The sequence below is a fragment of the Canis lupus genome, chromosome 25 (genome assembly GCF_048164855.1).
Source record: "Canis lupus baileyi chromosome 25, mCanLup2.hap1, whole genome shotgun sequence".
NCBI classification, from domain to species: domain Eukaryota; kingdom Metazoa; phylum Chordata; class Mammalia; order Carnivora; family Canidae; genus Canis; species Canis lupus.
The window spans coordinates 18,750,863-18,769,641 of NC_132862.1; the positions used below are offsets into that span (position 1 = coordinate 18,750,863).

Consider the following 18,779-nt stretch of genomic DNA (forward strand, 5'->3'; position numbering starts at 1 on the left):
CTATTATCCCACTGTTGAAAAAACTCAGGCTTTGTTGCCTCATCACATGTATGTTGCTCTGTCACATGCTTTTTACACAGTATTTTCTGCCAAATTAAAGGATATTTGCTGACTGTCTACATAAGACTTCACTAGAAATTGTGATCTCTATTATCAACTATACCGTGATTTTTATTATTTCATCTTATTGTGCACACCATCCTCTACACAGAGAAGTAGAGTGGCCTTAAGAAATAAGTTTCCTTCCTACCAAGTAATAATTTAGAGGGTGACTTTGAAAATAAAGTTTAATCCTTCTGTTAGAGTGCATAGCAGATAATAACAGCAATAATGGCTACCATTATGGAATCATTACCATCTGCAAGGTACTTGCCAAGCACTTTACCTGAGTAGGCTTCCTTAATAAAGGCACATTGAAACACATGAATAAGTCAGACTCCTCACGCAAAGAATTGAAATGAGCATGGTTATGACTAGAAAGAAGATGCCTATGTGTGTTAAGAAACTTCTCCTATGAATATAGTGCACTGAAAAATAATTTCAGTAGCTTTACTTTTCCTAAGGAAACAGTTTTGAAAAAGTTAAGGAATCTCCAAGCTGAAGTGAGAGAATATTTATGACAGTTGAGGGACTCTCCTTAGATATTGCTTCAGCTGGAAATCTTGATGTGGCACATAAATGGATGTTGATTTCAGGCTTTTTTTTTTTAACATCCTTTTGAAATATGTCAAGAGTGTGCAAATTTTTAAAAAAGATTTTATTTATTTATTCATGAGAGACACACACACACACAGAGAGAGAGAGAGAGACAGGCAGAGACAGAAGCAGAAGGAGAAGCAGGCTCCATGTAGGGAGCCTGATATGGGACTCGATCCTGGGACTCCAGGATCACACCCTGGGCTGAAGGCAAGTGCTAAACCTCTGAGCCACCCAGGGATCCCTGAGTGTGTGCAGATTTTAGATGTATAGTTAGAGGATGCACACAGGGAACACCCAAAGAACTAGTGCCCACATCACAAAACAAAATAGTGCCAACACCCAGCAGTCCTTTATGTCTCATATATTCAGAAGTATCACCATAGGTGAGTCTTACCTGTTTTGTGAGCTGACACTCTTTTTAAACCTCTGTTCCATTGATTCTGGTGATTTGATAAAAGATGATACAATTTGAGATGTATTCCATAAGACAATGTTTGGATACTTTTAACTGTAAAACATAGGCCAGAAGCTACTTCATTATGAATGTAGGGTTTTTTTCATGTATTCTTTAAAAAAAAAAAAGATTTTATTTATTTATTTGAGAGAGAGAGTAAGCATGAGCATGGGTAGGGGCAGAGGGAGAGAGATAAGCAGTCTCTCTACTGAGCTGGGACCCTGATGTGGGGCTCGATCCCAAGACCTTGAGATCATGACCTGAGCTGAAGTCAGCTACTAGTTGACTGAGCCACCCAGGCACCCCTTTTTTTTCATGTATTCTTAACATTACTGTGAAATTAAACTGTACTTTTTCTTTTTTCCTTCTTTTTTAAAAAATTTTTTAATGGAGTTCAATTTGCCAACATATAGCATAACACCCAGTGCTCATCCCACCAAGTGCCCCCTTCAGTGTCTTCTTAACTTAAAACTAGTCTTTGGTGATATTTGGTAGGGGATCCAAAAGAAGGATCTTTTGGCCAAAAGAAGGGGGCAATACATAATTAGGAAATCTTTAGATAGATTAGGATATGTGGTGTACCTTCCCAGCAAGGAGATCACACAAAGGCACCAGACAGGGGAGTGTTTGGGACATCTGGCTGAACTAAACTTAGTGCATGTTGGTAGAGCCACATGGGGTTAGATCAAATGGTGAAAAATGTCTCTTCATGTCAAACTTTTGTCATTGTTCTTTCTCCAGGAAAAATAATCCACTCTTCTGGACCATTGTTGCTGGGGACCATGATAGAACCCTGAAGGAACCAACTGAGCAGGTGAGAAATGTTTTTAAGGACAATTCTGCTTGTATTCTAAGTGTCATCACATGCTGGGGAATACCTTTAGCTAAATTATATAATTAGTATTTCATCTCCTAATGTCCCTTTATACTTACTATTTATACCAACATTTAAAGATTCAGTCTGAGATCAGAGTTTAATCAGATAATTAAGTGCGGTAGGTCAGGAAGTACAAGTTCAGGTCTGTATACCCAGGTCCACATAGCCTGGTTTCTCCAGAACTGTCAGTCCTCAGGACGTGGATCATGGCCTCCTGCAAATTATAAACAGAGATTGTTTTAAATTCAGCCCTTTTAAATTCAGCACGGAGTCCCCTTCATTGCCAACATATGGAAATGTAGAGACTTAAGGTTTATTTTGGACTATTATGCAAGGAAGTAGTTTGACTCATTGGCTTTAGCTTTTAATTCACTTGCTCGCCACTGATCCAGGTGAGAAGGGCAAAACACATCATGGTACATGAAGACTTTGATAGGCAGAGCTGTGCCTCTGACATCGCCCTGATACAACTGAGTTCTCCTCGGGGGTTCAACTCCGCTGTGAGGCCAGTGTGTCTCCCACAAAGCATGGAGCTGCTCTTTTCCTCTGAGATCTGTGCTGTGACTGGATGGGGAAGCATTAGTGAAGGTAAGCATTGCTTCCATATAAATGTCACTACCAGTTGTTAATTTTGAAAATTTGGCATGGAAATGATATCAGGCAAGCCTTTCTTCCTTCTGAAACATAGAACCCATGTCTTATTTAAGTATGAATGATCAGAGAATGAACTGTTTTATATTTTTCCTTTAGGGTGACTAATTACAGGTAGGTTAGATCTGTAAAGGGCCAAATAGTAAGTTTTTTGGTCTTTGCAAGCCGTATGTTCTCTGTCACGATTATTCAACTCTGCTAATTATTATCGTCTAAAGCAGTCACAGACATATGTATGTAACAGACTGGATTGTGTGCTAGTAGAGGTTTATTTATGAAATTTTAATTTCATATAATATTCACGTGCCACAAAACATTCTTCTTTGGATTTTAAAAAAACATTTAAAAATGTGCAAACCATCACTAGTTCCCAGATTATACTAAATGAGCCTAGGGTTGGAGGGGTTGGGGAGGGGTTGGCACAGAATTGGCCTACTAGCTCTGGTTTGCTGACCCCTGGGCTAGATGGTAGAGCTCTGTTTTTTTTTGTTGTTGTTTGTTTGGTTTGGGTTTTTTTTTATAGTAGAGTTCTTAGAGCCAAAGCAAAATACTGACAGATCTAAGTGGGTTCATGTTTATGTTTTGCCTCTTTTCACTGTGCAAGATCATTTGCTTTTCTGTTTTCCTTCTGTTTCTGTGTCCTTTATTTGGAATCTGCGAGCTTGAAGGAGAGGGGAATTTATCTCTGTGTACAGTGCTCGTGATCATAGCTTTCTGTGCTACCTGCAACCAAATCACATTTCTCTAATTTTCCTAAGATCTGCACAGCCACCATATGAGGAGATTTTATCCTCCCTATGTTGTAGATGAGGATGTTATGGCTCAAAGATTAGATAACTTGCTAAGATCCCATAATTAATAAATATCAAAGCTAAGATTTAAAATCAGCATGCTAAAAAAATAATAATAAAATAAAATCAAATCAGCATGCTTCAGCCGATCATCATCAAATGGCTTTTTTTTTTTTTTTTTTTAACATTTAGAATGAAATCTGAACTGCTAGTCTGGCTTGGGAAACTCTATGTGATTTGGCCTCCACTTACCTCTCCAACTTCTTTTCCTCCTTTTGTCCCCTTCAGGCATTGTGGTCTTCTTTCTCTTTCTTAAACACAAGACCTGTTCTGTTTTCTGAAGCTTTGGAACACCCTTGCACTTCTCCCATCTGTGTTTTCATCATTCTGCTTGATGCTTAAACAGCAGCACTCCCTCTTCATTTCACTTTGGTGCAGCAGGCCTGCCCTTCCATCACTTCCTGCATGACCCAGTTTTATCTCCTTGCGCTCAAATGTACATGATGTTAGTGTATGTAATCATTCTCCTGGGAGCCTGGGTAGCACAGGTTAAGCAGCCAACTCTTGGTTTCAACTGAAGTCATGATCTCAGAGTCCTGGGATCAAGCCCCACATTGGGTTCCATGCTTGGTGCGGAGTCTGCTTGAGGATCTCTCTCTCTCTCTCTCTGCCCCTCCCCCAGCTCACATGCTCCTGCTCACGCTCTCTTTCTCGAATAAATAAATTTTAAAAATCTTTAAAATAAAAAAAATCATTCTCCATGTGTCATGCATTAGAGTGGAAACCTCTTGGCAGCAGGTCTCTAATTCACCATCCTCCCCCAGAGTTAGAAGTTTACCTGGCATAGAGTAAACAATAAATATGTTTTTGACTGATTGGCTTCCAAGCCCTTGAATAAATGCACCCATTCTCTGATATCTTCAACCGTCACCACCTCCATGACCACCAGACAACTGAGATGTGGCTACAGTCTTAGGAAAGATGAATTCATTCTTCCAATCTGGGAGAAAATGAGTTCTCAATTTTAAGACATGGTTAAAGAACAGGGGTGGGGATGGTCCCTGAAAAGAGGATTTTAAGTACATTAAATTTATTTATGTATTCGATGAGTACATTAAAAAAAAACCCACAAGCTTTAGAGTCGAGCCTCAGCCTAACTACTAGTTCTGACCCTCAGGGGCTGTGAGATCAGATTTGCAGAACTGTGGCTTTTTCGTGTGTGAGTTCAGAGTTCAGTGTGATCATGTATGTGAACAACCTGCCTCAAAACATTGTATTATTGGGTTGGAGTAATATGAAAGTACTATATAAATGTCAGGTAATTTATAAGACTAGACTTAGCTATTTTTTTTTGTCAGTCATGAATCCAAAATGATAGAATAAGTTATGTAGAATACATGTGCATACAGGCCTGCCTGAGGGTCAGTTATGCATTTTTTTAGTGTTCATTGCTAGCCTTATAGCCTTCATTGTTAGTTCTTTTAAATTGGTGTTGAGATGAGTCCCAGTTTGACAAAGGAGGAAAAAGGAATATAATTTTGGTTTTTATTAGGAAATCGTATAAACATGTCACATTTATAATATATTTTTACATATAAATATACTGTGTAAAAACATATAATCACATAAATCCTATATAATACCGATTTATATCCTGCTGAATTTTCCTTTCTGAATTCTTATGTAGCAATATTTGAAACACTAAACTTTAAATAACAAATAAGCTAGGGGAAAAAAAAGTTTCTGGTGTTGTTCTCCTGACAATGTATTCCTTTACAAAGATGCGATGCTTGAAAATGAAGACATCCTGCAATGAGACCTATTATTTTTTTTTTGACACTTACATTTTTTGATTCAGTATTCTATATCAGCTCAGGTGAAACCGAATGATTGCAATTATATTAGTACAGAGCAAGTCTGAACTTATATATGTTTTTTTAACATAATTTGTTGTTTACTTCATTATGAAGCTGTCTTTCTGAATCTGTGTCTTAAGCAGATGGCGGCCTCGCAAGGTACTTACAGCAGATTCAGGTGCCCATATTAGAAGGAGAGGTCAGTGAACACACTTACTCCTCTCACCCAGGAGGGCTCACAGAGAAGATGATGTGTGCTGGCTTTGCAGTCTCTGGAGGGAAGGATTTCTGTCAGGTGAGAAGACTCTGATTTTGCAGAGGAAGATCCAGGCATCTGCTGGAGGTTCTCCTTGGACGGGAGGGGACACTCGGAAGCACAGGTAACCATTGTACCCTGTGCCTGGTAGCACCACGCCATGCCCTTCCAGGAGGGCCAGCAAGACAGCAGGAAGAGGGAGTTCCAAACTTGCTGAGATGGAGAGAGGGTAAAAACAGCCAAGAGCCAGAAAAGCAGATGAGGGGGACTGAGGAGCCCATGAGAACACAGGGCATGGCAACACTGCTGACTGGGCCGTGGGCAGGAAGATGTGTTCAGAGAGATGCAAGGCTCTGGGAAAAGAGATAGAAGCAAACAAGGGTTCCTTTTTTTTTTTTTTTAAGATTTTATTTATTTATTCATGTGGGACACAGAGAGAGAGGCAGAGACACAGGCAGAGGGAGAAGCAGGCCCCATGCAGGGAGCCCCACATGGGACTCGATCCCAGGTCTCCAGGATCACACCCTGGGCTGAAGGCGGCGCTAAACCGCTGAGCCACCCAGGCTGCCCCAAAGAAGGATTCTAAATCAGCATATCCTACTTATGACTTAAGGTTTTTATTGTTTTAAATTAGTACTAATCTCCTATGTGCTCACATTTAATTTTCTACCACAGATTAAAATAAAATAATCAGGGAAAATGAGAAACTTTGAAAAGATGGTTTGCAGTGCAGTGGAAAACAAATTACAAAACAATAGTTTCATTTCAGAGATCCTTAGAGGCAAAAGCAGTGTAGTTACATTCACATGTCAGTTGGACAAGCGTGCTATCGGCAAGTTCAAATCAGCCAAGGGAAGAAAGTGTGGACAAATGGATTGTAAAACACCAGCTTTAATATCCTGAAAGCCAAGTGACGAATGTGACTTTAGATATACAACCAAAAAGGGTGTTTGATACTCTGTAACCCACCTTCAACATTTAGTCTGGATTTGAGGCAGCCTACTAAATAGAAACATTTGGGTCTTCAGGGCAGATATACTTCTCTAGATTTATCATTTCATACTGGTCTGGAATACAGAGGGAAGAAAGGATGAATCTCTAGTCTGTGCTGCTTTTTGATCATTTTCCTCTTAATCAAGAAACAACCAGTAGGAGAAAACTTGGTATTAATTGATGTAGAAGTCCTTCCCTGTGAAAATGTGAGGCGAGAAGGAAGGAAGTCCCCTCTTGACACTGAATATCAGTTTCTGGTGGTTAAACCCTTTTGTGGTATCAAGTACTACTCAGATTCTGTTTTCTGTATTTTAATTTGTATTTCTCAGAAGCTGACCTTGAGACAAAGATTCAAGTATGATGGTCTATTTAGGAAGTGCAGACATCGCTGGTAGGAAAGTCAGGAGGGTGGTCTAGGGAAGGGAAGACAGGAAATGTGAGATGTGCTGTTAAATCAGCTACCACAATAAGGGGACTGAGTTTAATCCTGCAACGTGTAAAATGCACGCAACATATTTGTCCCATGCAAGGGGCGAGGGAACTGGGATATTTATATAACAACTTCCCCGAAGCCATAGTTTGAGGGCTGCTGGGGAACGGGTCTGTTGATCCCTCTGCTGCACTTTTCACACTTCTGGCCTGCCTTGTGAATGTGGTGGAGGAGGGGAAGAGCCCTCAGACCCAGGGCTAGGATGTGGACTGAAAGACTTTATGAATATGGGATGGGCATTCACACCATTTGCTAGAAGACGTAAATGCTATATTATAAAAATCAAATAGAAAAGTGCTCTGAATTAATGTGGTCATTCTTCCCCTTTTGAGGGATGGTTTTTCTCTCTGCTTCAAATCAAGGAAATCACAAATGGCTCTGTTGTCTCTGTCATGTTTGACAGCATCTGACTTTAAGGGAACACCTTACTCGATATCAAGAAAGCGAAGGGGAATTTGGGAGGGAATTAGGTCCATGACAGAGGTGACCCAAATATCATGATCTTGGTGGGCATTTATTTCAGTGACATCCAACTGTCCCTTTGCAGCACAACCAAATTTACAAGGGGATGAAAGTAGAATTTGAGATTCTGGCTAAGAAATGTGGCTAGCTAAAGAACACTAGATTAGTAACAAGGTGACTTCAGAAACTCTGATAAGGTGGACTCTGGTATTTCTATCAAGTAGTTGATTTTTACCCTCCTGTTTGTGCTCAGAGGTAATGGACCTGCGTAATGTAATTTCTCATCCAGGAAGGTGAAGGAGAATGTTGGAATGCAGAAATACGGAGTTTCAGAGATGCAGTGTAGAACCCTATGCTTTGGGGGCACCTGGGTGGCTCAGTGTTTGAGCATCTGCCTTTGGTTTGGGTCGTGATCCCAGGGTCCTGGGATGGAGTCCTGCATCGGGCTCCCTGCCGGAAGCCTGCTTCTCCCTCTGCCTATGTCTCCGCCTCTCTCTGTGTGTCTCTCATGAATAAATAAATTAAAATCTTTTAAAAAAAAATCCTATTATTTGCTCACAACACATCCTAGATTGTTTTTAAAATGTTGAGCTCTTTGACCTATAAGGTGATCTCTGTCTTCACAGAGTGGTGTATGTCTTGTTCCTGCGGACTCTTCGAATCTATTTCATACTTCTCTTCTCTTGCTTATATATTTCAGCCACACTGATTACTTTCTGACCATAACAAGTCACCACATCCTGCCTAACTTGGGGCCTTACTTAGCCCAGATATCAATTCTGAATAAAATGCTATTCCTCCTGGCTTTTGAAAACCCAGCTCCTTCTTTTGTGTATTAGCTCAAATGTTATTGAAATGACATACACCTACACGGGTATGTAAGCACACACAACTGCCTGCCTTTATTCTCTACTTTTTGCTCTGAATATTTTCTCTATAGCTATTATCACCATCTAATTTGTTTATACTCTCTTGCTTAGAGTGCCTAGCTCACAGTAGGCACTGAATAATTTTTTGAAAATAAATAGGTACCATTTACCTAGTGAATATTTACCATATGGTAGACCCTATGATAGACCCTGACGATAAAAGATGAATTAGACAGACACTTTCTGGATCATGGGATGTTTGTAATTGCAAGAAAAATTCTTTATTTGGTATACATTGGTACCAGGTGAATAAGTAATGTAAAGATAAAATAAACCTGACTTGACACATCAGACCACTTACAAACTGGAAAGAAGTCTTAAGTATAACCTTACTTCATGTGGAGAAAAATTACATCCAGAGAAAATGTTAATTGTTCTACATTACAGACTAGGGAATCTGTCTCCCTGTTCCTACTTGAGGATTTCTTTTGTGAAATTCTTCATATAAAATAAATAGCTACATCAAATGTCATAAGCTCAGTTTTTTATCAGAAGACAAAGGATTTAGTTTGAGTCTAAATACATTTCTGTCAAAGAAAAAGAGAGTGAAAATCAGAAAGGCTGCCTTAAAGTGCAAATCTGATAGGCTTTTTATAGCTTTATTGAGCGATAAGTGACATATAACATTGTGTAAGTTTCAGATATACAGTGTAATGATTTGATGCACTTGTATATTGTGAAACGCTTACCACAGTAGAGTTAATCAACACCTCCATCACCTCGTATAATTACCATTTCTTCCTGGTGGTGAGAACACTTAAGATCTACTTTCTTACCAACTTTTAAATATATAATACAGTATTGTTAATCATGGTCACCATGTTGTACATTAGATTCCCAGAACTGTTCATCTTATAATGGGAATTTTGTTCCCTTTGACCAAGATCTCCTTCATTTTCCCCATCCCCCACTCCCTGGTAACTATCATTCTACTCTCTGTTCCTTTGAGTTCAGCTTTTTTTAGATACCAAGTATAAGTGATATCATATAATATTTGTCTTTTGCTATCTGACCTTTCACTTAGTATCATGTCCTCAAGGACCATCCATGTTGTTGGAAAGAGAAGGATTCTATTTGTTCTCATGGCTGAATAATAACCCATTTCATATATATATATACATGTATATGTATATATATATATACCATATTTTTATACCATTTCATATATATACCATATTTTTATAAATATCATATATTTTTAATTTTATCCTGTGACAGAAAAATAGGTTTTCTTATCTCGGCTATAGTGAATTAAGCTGCAATATATATGGGAGTGCAGACACCTCTTTGATAACCTGTTTTTATTTCCTTGAGGTGTATTTCAGAAGTGGATCATATAGTAGTAAATTTTTAGCTTTTTGAAGAATGTTTATATTATTTTCCATAGTGATGTACCAATTTATATTTCTACCAACAGTGTAAAGGATTCCCTTTTCTCCACATCCTTGCCAACATTTTTTTATGTCTTTTTGATGATACCTCTTCTAACAAGTATGAGGTGACGTCGCATTGTAGTTTTGATATGCATTTCCCTGATGATCAGTGATGTTGGGTATCTTTTCATGTGCCTGTTGCCCATCTGTATGTCTTCTTTGGAAAAAATGTCTATTCATATCCTCTGCCTATTTTTTAGGGTACATTGTTTTTGTTATCAGTTTGTATGAGTTTATATATTTTGGATATTAACCCTTTATCAAACAAGTGGTCTGCAAATGTTTTCTCCCATCCCATAGGTTGCCTTTTTATTTTGTTGATTGATTCTTCTGATATATACAAGCATTTTACTTTCTTTTTTTTATAATAAATTTATTTTTTATTGGTGCTCAATTTACCAACATACAGAATAACACTCAATGCTCATCCCGTCAAGTGCCCCCCTCAGTGCCCGTCACCCATTCACCCCCACCCCCCGCCCTCCTTCCCTTCCACCACCCCTAGTTCGTTTCCCAGAGTTCGGAGTCTTTATGTTCTGTCTCCCTTTCTGATATTTCCCACCCATTTCTTCTCCCTTCCCTTATATTCCCTTTCACTATTATTTATATTCCCCACATGAATGAGAACATATAATGTTTGTCCTCCGATTGACTTACTTCACTCAGCATAATACCCTCCAGTTCCATCCACGTTGAAGCAAATGGTGGGTATTTGTCGTTTCTAATGGCTGAGGAATATTCCATTGTATACATAAACCACATCTTCTTTATCCATTCATCTTTCGATGGACACCGAGGCTCCTTCCACAGTTTGGCTATTGTGGACATCGCTGCTAGAAACATCGGGGTGCAGGTGTCCCGGCGTTTCATTGCATCTGTATCTTTGGGGTAAATCCCCAACAGTGCAATTGCTGGGTCGTAGGGCAGGTCTATTTTTAACTGTTTGAGGAACCTCCACACAGTTTTCCAGAGTGGCTGCACCAGTTCACATTCCCACCAACAGTGTAAGAGGGTTCCCTTTTCTCCGCATCCTCTCCAACATTTGTTGTTTCCTGCCTTGTTAATTTTCCCCATTCTCACCGGTGTGAGGTGGTATCTCACTGTGGTTTTGATTTGTATTTCCCTGATGGCAAGTGATGCAGAGCATTTTCTCATGTGCATGTTGGCCATGTCTATGTCTTCCTCTGTGAGATTTCTCTTCATGTCTTTTGCCCATTTCATGATTGGATTGTTTGTTTCTTTGGTGTTGAGTTTAAGAAGTTCTTTATAGATCTTGGAAACTAGCCCTTTATCTGATACGTCATTTGCAAATATCTTCTCCCATTCTGTAGGTTGTCTTTTAGTTTTGTTGACTGTATCCTTTGCTGTGCAAAAGCTTCTTATCTTGATGAAGTCCCAATAGTTCATTTTTGCTTTCGTTTCTTTTGCCTTAAGCATTTTACTTTCAACTACTTTCAGTAGTTCCAGTTAGTTGATTCTTTCTTTTGTTGCTTGTGCTTTTGGTTTCATATAAAAAAAAATTGTTGCCAAGGAGCTTTATCCTTATGTTTTCTTCTAGGAGTTCTACATTTGTAGCTTTATATATGTCTTTAATTCATTTCAAGTTTAATTTTTTGTGAGTAGTATAAAATAGGGACCAATTCCATTCCTCTACCTATTGTCCAGTTTTCCCAATTTCATTGGTGAAGGGATTATCCTTTCCCCATTGAGTATTCTTTCTTCTTTGTTAAATATTAGTTGACTGCATATGTTAGGTTTTTTCTGGACTTATGATTCTAGCCCATTTGTCTATGTGTCTTTTTATGCCAGTATCATACTGCATTGACTACCATAGATTTGTAACATATTTTCAAATCAGGAAATGTGATGTCTCCAGCTTTGTTCCTTCTCAGGATTTCTTTGGCTATTTAGGGTCTTTCGTGGGCCCATATGATTTTTAGGATTTTTTTTTATTTCTATGAAAAATACTATTGAAATTTTGAAATGGACTTCACTGAATCTACTGGTGGCTTTGGTAGTATGGACACAATATTGATTCTTCTGATCTTTGAAATTAGGATTATGTGTTCCATATGTTTGTATCTTTATCAATTTATTTTGTCTATAGTTTTTAGTGTGGAGATCTTTTACCTTTTTGGTTAATTTTATTCCTAAGCACTTTATTTTTTTGACGTTTTTGTATATAGGATTGTTTTCCTTATTTCCTTTCCAAGTTTTTATCTAAATTCCAGTTAGTTACCATGTAGTATGATAGTAGTATCAGGTGTAGAATTTAGTGATTCAACACTTACTTACAACACCCTGTGTTCATTGTAAGTGCCCTCCTTAATCCCGTTTATTTCTTTTTCATACATTTTTTTGTTAATGTATAGAGACACTACTAATTTCTGAATGTTTGCTTTGTATCCTGAAACTTTACTGTACTCATTAATTAGTTCTGTTTTGTTATGAGTTCTAACAGTTTTTGATGGAGTCTTTAGGATTTTCCTAGATCATATCCTCTACAAATAAAGGCAGTTTTACTTCTTGCTTCCTGCTTTACTCCTTCCTTCCTTCCTTTTATTTCTTTTTCTTGCCTTATTGTTCTGGCTAAGACTTCTAAACCTATATTGAATAGGAATGGTGAAAGTGGGCATACTTGTTTTTATTTCTTATCTTACAGGAAAAGCTTTCAGCTTTTCACTATTGAGTATGATGTTAGCTATGGGTTTGTTATATATCACCTTTATTATGTTGTGGTATGTTCTGTCTATACCCAATTTGTTGAGAGTTTTTATCATGAGAGGATGTTGCATTTTGTTAAATACGTTTTCTGTACTATTCATATGATAACATGAATTTTAAACTTTCATTCTATTAATATGTATCACATTCATTAATTTATATATGTTGAACTATCTTTGCATCACTGATCATGGTGTATGATCCTTTTAATATGCTATTAAATTCAGTCTGCTAGTATTTTGTTGAGGATTTTTACATCTGTGCTTATTAGAGATTTTGGCCTGTAGTTTTCTTGTAGTGTCCTTACCTGGCTTTGATATCAGGGTGATTCTGACCTTGTGTAATAATTTTAGAGTGTTCTGTCCTCTTCAATTTTTGGCAAGAGTTTGGGAATTGAAGTCAATTCTTTACATGTTTAGTAGAATTCACCAGTGAAGCTATCTGGTCCTGAGCTTTGCTTTATTGGGGTGTTTTTGATTAATGATTCAAATCTCCTTGCTCATATTGCTCTGTTCTGATTTTCTATTTCCTCATGATTTGGTCTTGGCAGCTTGTTTATTTCTAGGAATTTATTTATTTCTTCCAGGTTATCCAATTTTTTGGTGTATAGTTATTCATAGTAGTCTCATGAATCTTTGTATTTCTGTGGTATCCGTTGTAATATCTTTGTGATTTTACTTATTTGAGTTTAAGGACTCAAAGGTATACAAATTGATGAAGTATAAACATTTTTCATTAAAGAAATGTGTTATGAATAAATTATTGATTATTCCTGTTCCAAAATTGAAGGCAGAAGCTCTGGTTAAAGCAATTTTTAGAACATATTTTCTTGGTGTTTCAGGGAGACTGTGGTGGCCCATTAGTGTGTAGACGTGAAAAAGGTCCCTTTGTCCTATATGACATTGTCAGCTGGGAAGCTGGCTGTGCCCAGCCAAGGAAGCCAGATGTACTTGCCAGGGTGAGTGTCTTCTTGGACTGGATCCAATTCAAAATGAAAGGTAAATATTTTTCAGATATTATAAAAACAATTCCTCTTTCTTTAGAGTAGGTTTGCAAGAAGTGAGTGTGGTAGAAATCAGCATTATGAAAGAAAAAAACATAAAGTAGTATTTCATTTATTTTAGTTTCTAAAACATTAAAATGCACATTAAAATTCTGTAAGAAAACATTCTCCCTTGAGCAGAGAGAGTAAAACTGACTTTTCCTGAGGCTGCTATAATCCTAGATTTGCATTTTCTTTTGACAAAAGCTGTTTTGATATAGACTACATTTTCTTTTGAGGCTTTCATCTTGATTTATTTTTAACATGCTCTCTCCAGGTACAGGTCCTGCTTCACTTCAGATAAATAATGAAAGCAAAACCTTAACAAGGCAACAGTTACCACCACTCACGCCTTCAACGGACAATGCATTTGGACCAGGTAATAGATGTTCATGTTATCCAATTAATTCAGCAGGTAAGAATTTAGCAAAAAGCTTTGCATGTCTATGTTCACTAATTTTCTTTGGAATAGGATAAACCCTGTGTTTTCATTCTGACTAGTAGTTTATACTGAAGGAGAGGAGTGTTGTCATTGTGACCATCTGGGTTTCTTTTCTACCCCCACAGATACAGCTGTTGCAGGTAAAGAAAAAAAAAAACAAACCTGTGGTTGTGAACAAGTTCCTGGATTTGAATTTTGAAGGAGTGCATAGAAAGAATTATTCTGACCTGTTTATTCCTACATAATTAAAGGTCCTTACATTTTCAGATATCTGGGTAGGTGAGGACCTGAGAGAGAGAGAGAGAGAACTACAACTAGCATCAGTGTTAGTCATTTATAATTCTCCCACAATTGTCAGTGTCTGTTTGCTAATGGGATTTTTATTTTTATTTAAAATGAAACTGCAGCTGGAGAATTAGAAGTCTGTAATAGACCTGTAGGGAGATGAAAGTTCTATAATGTCATCATTCTTTATTTCCAGGTGGTCACACACAGTATCTTCTTTCTCATCGTCTCTACCCCCATCCACCCCACCTACAATCAAGCTCAGTAGGCAACTAGAAGAGGTGGGGGAAGGTTGAAGGGGCTACAGAAGACAGGGGGAATTGCTAGAGTGATAACCTTCAGTAGGAGAGAGGGGATGAGATCTTGTGTTCAGCAGGAGAGGTTGGTCTCAGAGAAGAGCAAAGTGCAATTCATCCATAGTTGCTGGATGGGAGACAGACTTATGCTGTATATGTGGAGATGGGAGCTTCTGGCAATTTTCTAATTGCTTCTATATACTTACCAGATGAAGCAGGATTGTTGAAGAGGGTTTGAGGGTTTTAAGAGAAAAGAAGAAGTATGAAATAGTTCTTCAAAAAAGTGACAAAGTGCATGTACTAGGAAAATGTAGTAGGATTGCTGGGCAACATAAAAGCCTCTGAGATTAATAACATGAATTTATAGGGAGACTGACCAGTTTATTTGTATGTTTTCTTCTGGAGACACTGAGGGGTAGCACATATATGTAGAACAGATGGGAGAGTAGATTCAATCAGAATGGATTTTCCCAAGTATGCAAGAGTATAAAGGTGTTGAAGGCATTGTGTAGTAGGAAGGGATTAAGATGATGTATTTTGGAATTTAAGCTAGGAAAAGAGTGAATGAGGATGAGAGAGAGTTAGGGACAAAGGAAAAGTGGTTGGGAAGATGAATAGCACGTCTCAAAAAGTGGAAGGAGCATTGGAGGGAGCTGAGAAGATAGAAGGTTGTGGATGGAGAGAGCAGTGCTTGAAAGTGAGATATAGAAGGTGGTGTTATTGCTGAGACCACATCCCTGGGAGTTGACCATTGGGTTGGGTGGCTGAGGTCTGGTGGAGAACAAAATCATTGGAAAGAGGTTGAGAAATTAAAAACTCCAGTGCTGGGCTCATCATTTATATGGGTACTGAAATCAGCAAGATGTGTGGCAAAAATATTGTTGGAGAAAAATGACTGCTAAAATCTTCTAGGAATAAGAAAGTGGTAATTCGGGGACCAGTTGTGGGTGGTATGGTCTGACAACACAAGAATCAAAGAGTCTTACTTAGATTAAAAATAAATCTGGAATTGGGGTTGAGATGAAGAGCAGATTTAGGCCCAAGATCCTTAAACCTAATGATTTTGATGGTTTGAGTTAAATGAACAATTGTGATTAGTGCATAAGTAAATTAATGCATACAAAGCACTTAAAATAGAAATGACAAAGCACTTAAAATAGAAATGGCATGATGATTGGCAACAGTCAACAGGTGGTGGTGGTAGTGATCAACTAATATATTCATTGAACTGTCCCATTCAGAAAATAAACGTTGTTAAAATGTAGAGAAGATATTTCTCATTTGTATATGTTCAGAAATACATATGCATGCCAAAGAACTTTGCAAGTTTTACATATGAAAGGGTATTGTTTTGTTTTAATTCTGTGAATATTCTAGGCATTAAAATGTTGAAACTATCCTATCTTTAACATCCACCCACTCCCACCACTTGCTTTTTACACAAGAGGATTGTTAGCCCATTTATAAAAAGAAGTGACTGATTGGGAATTCATGACTTTATATGATTTGGTTCCTTTCCAGGCAGATTTGTCATAGAGGATTCATGGGGACAGGAAAAAGAGATTGAAAAGATATGTTGGGGCCAGAGTCTGAAAGACAGTGCAAGCTGCACAATTTCAGTTGCTTTGAGCAAGGAAAGAACTTAATTCTTTTGTTTCATACACTATCCCAGATTGGAGGGCATGGTAGGAAAGATTAAAGACTGGGAAATCAGTGAGGTTACTATTAAATCAAGGTGGGTCTATAACTATCTAAATTAGATTACAGTAGCCATATACATGAAGGGGAGAATTTACAAAGAAAATAATGGGACTAGGCAATTGAATAGAATCCTGAATTCTTATAACATTCCATTTCCCTTCTTCACTTTCTGCCACTCCTCATTTCTACTCTTCATAAAAGTATATTTATGTATCTGTCACCTCAGATCATTAATTTCTCTATGGCAATGCACATATAATCACACATTAATTAATTAACGAAAACTCCTACATTAAGATATGTTCATTTGAATGCAGAGTATTTCAATATGTAATTGCTCAGAGGATTTTTGTCAAAGGAATACACAGAGGTGAAGAAGGAGGAGTCAAGGGTATATATAACATGAAGAAGCAGCAGCTGACTATAGGATCAGCGGGCCAGAGAGCCACAGGCATCTGAAGCTCTGCAAGTAGCCCTGCAGGTCCAAAGGTGTCCTTGGACTTAAGAGCAAGTGGAGGAAGTGAGAGACTTTCAAATGTATCAGCAGATTCTCCTTCTTTTGATCTCAGTCACGAATTCCATGAATATGATCATTTGTCCCAGCAAGATAAATGCTCAGTGAAATTAGTGAAGCTTTTCGGAACAGACCTTCATTGCATCTCAAAGAAGGAAGGAAATGAAAACATGCTGGAAGTAGAGATTGCATATCCACTGTGCATCTTCTAAGGCATTTAAAAGATTCCTTGAAAAGAAATTTTAAATAATTATAATTTAACTTCTACTACAATCTCATTTCAAGAAAATAGGACACATTCAATGGGATGATCATTTTTACCCAAGGACATGTGAAAGAGAATAATAAAGTTTTAATTTTCTTCTTGCAAGCCTAAATTTTTCAGGTTTGTGGTGGAGGCTCACTTTGCATTGCTTTGCTTTGTTTATGTTGGTCCCTGGTGTCTGTGTGCTCTGAATTGTAGGTTGTTACTCTGAAGTGGAACCAGAAGAACCCAGAGGCTTTTTTTCAACTCCAAGATATCCACTGGATTACAGAGGAAAACTGGAATGTTCTTGGGTGCTCAGAGTGTCACCAAGCAGTATGGCAAAATTGACAGTTGAGTATCTGTCACTGCCTTGGTCTCTTGTGTGTCCAGATTCTGTTGCGACTATTTATGAAGAAAGCCACGATGAGAGAAGGGTATCAGGTAATGGCATTTCAATTCTCTGCTGGGAGCCCTTTTGGTATAGGCAGCTTTTATGATCAGGAGAGAGCTTGACTTGGGTAACACTACCACCAAAATGTGGATTCGTGTAATAGGCATGACTTTTTTAAAAAAGTTTTTATTATTTATTCATGAGAGACAAGAGGGGGGAGGGCAGAGACATAGGCAGAGGGAGAAGCAGGCTCCATGCAGGGAGCCCGATGTGGGACTCAATCTTGGGACTCTAGGATCATGCCTTAAGCCAAAGGCAGATGCTCAACTGCTGAGCCACCCAGCATCCCACCTTTTTTTTTTTTTTTTAAGGCACACTTAATATTTTCAAAGTGAATGAGGGTGAGAGAGAGGGGCAAAGGAAAGGTGGTTGGGAAGATGAATAGCACGTCTCAAAAAGTGGAAGGAGCATTGGAGGGAGCTGAGAAGATAGAAGGTTGTGGATGGAGAGAGCAGTGCTTGAAAGTGAGATATGGAAGGTGTTGTTGTTGCTGAGGATCACATCCCTGGGGGCTGACCATTGGGTTGGGTGGCTGAGGTCTGGTGGAGAACAAAATCATTGGAAAGAGGTTGAGAAATTAAAAACTCCAGTGCTGGGCTCATCATTTATATGGGTACTGAAATCAGCAAGATGTGTGGCAAAAATATTGTTGGAGAAAAATGACTGCTAAAATCTTCTAGGAATAAGAAAGTGGTAATTCGGGGACCAGTTGTGGGTGGTATGGTCTGACAATACAGGTTGTGGGTGGTATATCAGAGTCATATTTAGATTAAAAATATTTCGGAATTGGGGTTGAGAAGAGCAGACTTAGGCTCTTAATAGTTTCAAAAGTTGAATTTACAAAACAGGTGTACTAGAGGTTGAGTGTGTGTGTATGTGTTTGTACGTATGTGTATTCAAGCAGAAAAAAGACAAGAGAGTTCAAATTCTTCAAGCATACTGGAACTATGCCAGGATGCCAGAAATGTATATGAAAGAGGAATTAAGATGGTTAAAAATCAGATGTGGGTAGGAGGTGGGGGTTGGATTTTAAAATAAAGCAAAATATATTAAAGGTTTTTACAATGGCAGAATTTAAAATATTTGCCAATAATACACTAGCTTTCATTTCATTTCATGTGCAGGCAACCCTGTTTTGTGCAACAAAACAAAGTTGATACCTCCTGTTTGTGTAGGGGTGGTACCG

At 38.1% G+C, this 18,779-nt stretch overlaps 1 protein-coding gene across 1 annotated transcript in view; it reads left to right on the forward strand.

Annotated features, from left to right (window-relative positions):
* OVCH1 (ovochymase 1) overlaps positions 1–18,779 on the forward strand; it is a 71,919-nt gene that overhangs the window by 28,156 nt on the left and 24,984 nt on the right. The window contains 6 exon segments of the mRNA XM_072797867.1: positions 1,895–1,967; positions 2,423–2,618; positions 5,472–5,623; positions 13,457–13,613; positions 13,941–14,036; positions 17,359–17,583. Coding sequence (XP_072653968.1) covers positions 1,895–1,967; positions 2,423–2,618; positions 5,472–5,623; positions 13,457–13,613; positions 13,941–14,036; positions 17,359–17,583 — 899 coding nt within the window.